This window comes from Colobus angolensis, unplaced genomic scaffold (genome assembly GCF_000951035.1).
Source record: "Colobus angolensis palliatus isolate OR3802 unplaced genomic scaffold, Cang.pa_1.0 Scaffold159, whole genome shotgun sequence".
Lineage (NCBI taxonomy): Eukaryota > Metazoa > Chordata > Mammalia > Primates > Cercopithecidae > Colobus > Colobus angolensis.
The window spans coordinates 6314208-6321746 of NW_012114699.1; the positions used below are offsets into that span (position 1 = coordinate 6314208).

The following is a 7539-nucleotide window of genomic DNA, read 5'->3' on the forward strand; positions in this document are numbered from 1 at the left end:
TCTATCTCCTGCTGAGGAGGCTACATCTTTTCAGGAAAGGGAAGAAAGGTATAGAGAAAAATGGTTATACAGATACATATTTTTTACAGTATTTTAAATCACATCTTTTCTGATAATACAAGTAATACATGCTCATTATAGAAAACTTGAAAAAAATAAAAAGAAACATGAAGAAATCACAGTAGTGGAGGATAGCATATGAAAAAATGAAAGAAACAAAATCACTCATAATCTCACAACCTATAGATAATAAATTATAAAAATTGTGGCATATTTCCTGTATTTCCTTGCATATTTCTTTATACCTCATTATATATTTTTTTAAATAGGTAACTGACTTCACACAGTAAATGTAGCCTATCTCCTGTTTTATGTCATTTAGCTTTCTGGTATGAACTCTTTCCATTAGTCTAACGTATGAATGTCCATTTATTTATTTATTTATTTAGAGACAGAGTCTAGCTCTGTCACCCAGGCTGGAGTGCAGTGGCACGATCTCGGTTCACTGTAGCCTCCACCTCATGGGTTTTTGATTCTCGTGCCTCAGCCAGGATCTCAGCTGCGATTACAGGCACATGTCAACATGTCCAGCTAATTTTTGTATGTTTTAGTAGAGATGAGGTTTCACCATGTTGGTCAGGCTGGTCTCAAACTTCTGGCCTCAAGTGATCTGCCCACCTCGACCTCCAAAAGTGCTGGGATTACAGGAGTGAGCCACCACGTCCAGCTCTATAATTTATTTGGCTACTCATCTGTTGGTACACAATTAGGTTCTTTTCAACTTTTAATTGTCATAATAATCCTGAGTTAAACATTTCTACCCCACATCTCTGATTTCATGGGACAGACTCCCTAGAAAGGGAACCACTGGCATCAAAAAGTATAGATGTTTTTAAGGCTTTTGATTAATCTTGTTAGGTTGCCTTCCAAAAAGTTTGTTCCAATTTACACTTACTAGTGGAAGAATAAATATCAGGTTTTCCTTGCTAATTTTCTAAATTTAAAAAAAGCATATTGGGCTGGGAGTATTGGCTCACACCTGTAATAACACTTTGGGAGACTGTGGCAGGTGGACTGCTTGAGCCCAGGAGTTTGAGCCCAGCCTGGGCAACATGGGGAAAACCCATCTCTACAAAAAATGCAAAAAAAAAAAAGAAAAAAAAAATAGCCAGGCATGGTGGTGCATGCCTGTAGTCTCAGCAACTTGGGAGGCTGAGGTGGGAGGATCACCTGAGCCCGGGAAGTTGAGTCTGCACTGAGGTGTGATTGTGCTACTGCCTGGAAAAAAGAGTGATATCCTATCTCAAAAAAAAAGCATCCTGAAATCATTTCTTTGACTATTAGTCATGATAACTAGCCAACTATATTTTTATGAACTGTCTATATTTCTCCCGGAACATCAGTGCTTTTAAAAAAATTGATTTGTATGAGTTCCTTACAGTTAAGAATATTAATAAGGAAAGGAAATACTACCTCACATCAGACCATCTTTTTTTTTATTAATTTTAAGTTCTGGGGTACATGTGCAGGATGTGCAGGTTTGTTACATAGGTAAATGTGTGCCATGGTGGTTTGCTGCACCTATCAAGCCATCACCTAGGTACTAAGTCCAGCATGCATTAGCTATTTTTCCTAATGCTCTCCCTCCCGTCCCCATCCCCCAATAGCCCCCGGTGTTTGTTGTTCCCCTCCCTATGTCCATGTGTTCTCATTGTTCTCAAAAGAAGACATTCATGCAGCCAACAGATATATGAAAAAATGCTCAACATCACTGATCATTGGAGAAATGCAAATCAAAACCACACTGAGATACCATCTCATCCCGGTCAGAATGGCGATTATTAAAAAGTCAAAAAACAACAGATGCTGGCGAGGTTTCAGAGAAATAGGAACCCTATTGTTGTTGGGAATGTAAATTAGTTCAACCATTGTGGAAGATGTGGCGATTCCTCAAAGATCTAGAACCAGAAATACCATTTGACCCAGCAATCTCATTACTGGGTATAGACCTTCCTTAAATATCAAGTTTCCTGCTTCATTTAAAATGGGTTTCGAGGGCCGGGCATGGTGGCTCATGCCTGTAATCTCAGTATTTTGGGAGGCCTAGGTGTGTAGATCACAAGGTCAGGAGTTTGAGACCAGCCTGACCAACATGGTGAACTTCCGTCTCTACTAAAAATACAAAATTTAGCCAGGCATGGTGGTGCACCCTTGTAATACCAGCTACTTAGGAGGCTGAGGCAGGAGAATCACTTGAACCTGGGAGGTGGAGGTTGCAGTGAGTGGAGATCACACCACTGCACTCCAGCCTGGGCGACAGAGTGAGACTCCATCTCAAAAAAAAATAAAATAAAATAAAATGGGCTTCAACAATAGGTGCCGACGAGGCTGTGGATAAATAGGAACACTTTTACACTGTTGGTAGGAGTGTAAATTAGTTCAACCATTGTAGAAGACAGTGTGGCGATTCCTTGAGGATCTAGTACCAGAAATACCATTTGACCCAGCAATCCCATCACTGGGTATATACCCAAAACATTATAAATCATTCTACCATAAAGACACATGCACACATGTGCTTATTGCAGCACTATTTACAATAGCAAAGACTTGGAACCAACCTAAATGCCCGTCAATGATAGACTGGATAAAGAAAATGGGGCACATATACACCATGGAATACTATGCAGCCATAAAAAAGAATGAGATCATGTCCTTTGTAGGAACATGGATGAAGCTGGAAGCCATCATTCTCAGCAAACTAACACAGGAACAGAAAACCAAACACTGCATGTTCTCACTCATAAGTGGGAACTGAACAATGATAACACATGGACATAGGGAGGGGAACAACACATACTGGGGCCTGTCAGGGGGTGGGGTGAGGAGGGAGGACATTAGGACAAATACCTAATGCATTTGGGGCTTAAAACCTAGATGACAGGTTGATAGGTGCAGCAAACCACCATGGCACATGTATACCTATGTAACAAACCTGCACATTCTGCACATGTATCCCGGAACTTAAAGTAAAATTTAAAAAAAAAAATAAAATGGGTTTTGATTTATAAAAATCTTATCTACATATAGTAGTTTTTTAGTAGACATGCTGCCGAAGAGAGCACCATATAGCTTTTTATCACATAAAGCAAGATATATCTCCCAACCTTTGCCTAAAGAAATGACTAGTAAGAGGAAAGCAACGCCCTCAGAATGCCACATGGTATACGGAAAAAACATTATCCAATCATGGGAACTCAAGAAAAAGTAATTGTAAAAAGAACGTTAGAAGTATGCCTGGGGGATATAAGCAATTTCACATATAGGTCTATCAACAGGAATCTTTATGGCCCGTTTCTCATCTTGGCCAGGGTTTAGCACACAGTAGGCAGTGATTACAACGAAGCCACATATATGTGGATGGAAGCACAGACCACTGTATTATGCACACTTATACCCGACCCTCTTGCAGCAGCAGCAGAGAGAAGAAATAAGCAGTCAGACCTGCTCTAGCTTCATCTTATGCTAATTATGTGAACTTACATACTGGTGCTTCACCTATTTCCTCATCCGTAAAATGGGGATAATACCAATCTCATGGGGCTGTTACAAGTCTTAAATGAGAGAAAGGTAAATCACCTAGCACAGTGCCCAACATGTAGTAGAAACTCAATAAATGCTACTAGCAACTTCCGTCTTCTTGGGTTGTGTCTTAGGCCTTCCTTCCTCAATACTGCCCTCCAGTGGACTAGGAGTCTCCTCCCACTATGTAAGGTGGGTCCCACGTGAAAATCCAGTACAGGAAAATCTAAATTTCAAAAATAGGTAAAGTTTATTTTTCCCATTTACTAAAGAAGTTTTTGTAAAGTTTAGGTTAGAGGATATTTAAATTGCGATTCGATCTACATAAGTACAGCTGATTTGCAGTTTTTCAGGAGCTTGTTGCCTATCTAAATTTCCTATCTAAATCTAGCTCATTTTCCATCTAAATCTATCTTCCCTCCGCCACTGATTTCTCCCAAGAATTGGTGACCACCCTGACTTTCTTGTTCAACTCAGCCTTTTCCCTAGGCAATGTCCCCGTAGTTTTACTCACCCACACAGTTGTCACAGATGCTGCAATGGGAGGCCCGGGGAGGCCGGAAGATCTTGCATGTATAACAGTATTTCAGTTTCACAATCTGGTTGTTTATCTGGAAATTCTTGATACGAGGGGGTGGTCGCTGGCCCTGGGGCACCGCACCATTGGTAGCTTCTGTAAATCAATAAAGACAGCTAATATCACAGCTAGCCATTATTTCAGCCCAAAAGTCTCACCACCTCTCCAAACCCAATGGGGGCATTCAAAGGTTCCCTAAGCCCACTGTCTTCTCTAGGCAATCATTTACAGACTAGACACTCAACATCACAGAATATGCCCATAAAACTCCACTAAGTGCATGCAGTTCTGTGGTATACATATGAAAAAGTGTTTCTTCGAGACTTTTTTTTCTGATTACAAACAAAAACATTCATTAAAAAATAGCTAAAAATACATTAAATGAAAACATCTAATTTCACTAATAATCAGAGAAATAAAAATTAAAGCACAAAGATACCATTTCTACCTATCATATTAAAAAGCAATACAAAGAACAAAAATACCCCATGTTAACAAGGGTGGGGAAAGGTCATTCTTATATCTTATCAGTGAGCAATAGGGCAGCTGCTACTAAACTTTTTTTTTTCTTTTAAGATGGAGTCTCGCTCTGTCGCCCAGGCTAGAGTGCAGTGGCGTGGTCTCAGTCTTGGCTCACTGCAACCTCTGCCTCCTGGGTTCAAGTGATTCTCCTGCCTCAGCCCACTGAGTAGCTGGGATTACAGGGGCCCACCACCATGCCTGGCTGATTTTTGTATTTTTAGTAGAGATGGGGTTTTATCATGTTGGTCAAGCTGGTCTCGAACTCCAGACATCAAGTGATCCGCCTGCCTCAGCCTCCCAAAGTGCTGGGATCACAGGCGTGAGCCACCATGCCCAGCCAGCTACCAAAGTTTTAAACATGTGTATTCATTTACTGACCGAGTCTACTTCTAGAAACTTATCAAAATTATAATGAGATATACGAAAGATGTTTATATAAGGATATCTGTCACAGAGTTCCTTTTAATAGTGAAAAACTAAAAATAACTTCAATGTCACAATAGGAGGTTGGTTAAGTAAATTATGTTATGTGCATAGAATGGAATATTATGCAGCCATTAAAAATGATATAGATGAAAGAATGGTGAAAACAGGAAAATATAATATATAGCAAAATGAAAATATATGTTAAAAAGCAATATGCAGAAAACAATACTATCTTGTAAACATAAAATATATGCATGTGAAAAGAAATGACTGGTAATACAAAAACAGTTATTGAAATAAAAGTAACACTTGCTTATTGTAAAAATTTTAGAAAAAAACAGAACATGGCCAGGTGCGGTGGCTCACGCCTGTAATCCCAGCACTTTGGGAGGCTGAGGCAGGTGGATCACCTGAGATCAGGAGTTCGACACCAGCCTGGCCAACATGGCGAAACCCCGTGTCTACTAAAAATACAAAAATTAGCCAGGCATGGTGGCACGCGTCTGTAATCCCAGTTACTCTGGAGGCTGAGGCAGGAGAACTGCCTGAACCTGGGAGGCAGCCTGGGTGACAGAGCAAGCGAGACTCCATCTCAAAATTTTTTTTTTTTTTGGAAAAAACAGAAAGTATAAATAAGAAAACATAAAAATCACTGACAGTCTCTCAGCTCAGAGATATTTATATTTTTTGGTGTATTTCCTTCTAATCTTCTATTAACAGGTAAACATTCATAATTTAAAAAAAAAATTGAGATCATATCATAAATGTAGTTTTGTACCGTGAAGTATTTACTTAATATTATATACTGTGAACATTTTTTCACCGTTAATTTTTTTCTAAAACATAACTACTGGTAATATTCCATCATATATGTGTCCTGTGATTTATTTAAATATTCCATATTGTTGGGATTTTTACTATTTAGTTGACATTACATGTAAAAATTTAAAATATTACAGATAAAAGCTTAAATCCCCTTCGATCATCACCTCAATCCTAGTCCCCTTCTCCCTTCCAAGAACATATTCATGTGTTAAAATTAATTTCTAAAACAGAAAGAATAAAGAAAAGAATGTTGAAGTCTAAGCAGTAATACATGAAGTTGCCGGCATTAAAATAGCCACTCATATTTAAAAGAAAAGAAAAAACGATGCACTAAGAATCCTTCTACAGTAATTTGTAAAAATCTTTGTTTATGTCCTTTAGTTAAACCCTCAGAGAAGTAGAACTACTGGGTCAAAGGGTATGATCCTTTGAAGTACATATTACTTATTACCAAACTGCTTCCCAGACAGACCGTATGAATTTGCATGCCTGCCCATCCACAGCATATGAGAGTGCCTGTCTCATTGCACCCTCACCATGCAGTATAATTCTAAAAACAGAATATTTTTCAATTCACTTTGATTTTAAAAATATCTGCCATATGGAACATTTTTCCTTTTTTTGTGGAGTGGGGTAGATGCTGTGAAATCAAACAATAACAGTGTGTCACAAGTCTTAAAAGGATGAGGACAGCTATTCATTAGAGGATAAGTACCAGCATGCCACCTTAATATTCTATGCATATGCTTTCCATGAGGGCACCCGGGAGACAGGGTTCATGGTTCACCTTCCCCGGGAGGCCGTATCAGGCAAGGGCATCACATGACTTCCTCTCTCCCCATGCCCCACCCACAGCATACCCAGTACAGGACTAAATACAAGATGACAAAAACTTCCTAACATAAACACACATATGAACTGAAAAATGTACTCTTCTATCGCGAGAAACATGCTAAATGCAGAGGCCGCAATGTGACAGCTTGAGTCTGAGCCCCAGGCCCAGTGATCGGGCAGAAAAGAGATAACTTTGTTAACAACCTGCTGTAAGAGGCAAGAGACAAGTCAAGGTACTGCCTTGACCCTCAGTTTCTCCATATGTGAATGGGAAGGGAACTGGAAAAGAATAACCCAGATGGAGAAAAAACAGCACTCACAACTCTTCCTCATCATCTTGCTCCTAATTACTCCTAGTTCTATCGGGTCTCCCCAGAACTCCAGCTGTGCCAACACACGTCACCTCTGCTCTCTTCCCACTATCTCCACCCTCACCCCACCCCCAAATAGTTATAGCTCACATGTGCACAAACCCATTTCTCCTTAGCTCAACTAAAACAGGCTGGAATTTTTCAAAATGAAATCCATTAAGAAGCCTAACGGAAAACACAGCTAAAATAAACAAAAGAAATACACGGGCTGGGCACGGTGGTTCACACCTGTAATCCCAGAACTTTGGGAGGCCAAGGCCAGAGGATAACTTGAGGTCAGGAGTTCGAGACTAGCTTGGCCAATATGGTGAAACACTGTCTCTACTAAAAATACAAAAATTAGCTGGGAGTGGTGGTGGGCGCCCGTAATCTCAGCTACTCTGGAGACTGAGGCACGAGAAT

The 7539-nt window shown here is 39.8% G+C and overlaps 1 protein-coding gene across 1 annotated transcript in view; it reads right to left on the reverse strand.

The window, feature by feature from the left end:
* Positions 1 to 7539, reverse strand: part of ZDHHC9 (zinc finger, DHHC-type containing 9) — a 38756-nt gene that overhangs the window by 14149 nt on the left and 17068 nt on the right. The window contains exon 5 of the mRNA XM_011936973.1: positions 4097 to 4255. Within this exon, the coding sequence (XP_011792363.1) occupies positions 4097 to 4255 (159 nt within the window). The remainder of the gene's footprint in view (positions 1 to 4096; positions 4256 to 7539) is intronic.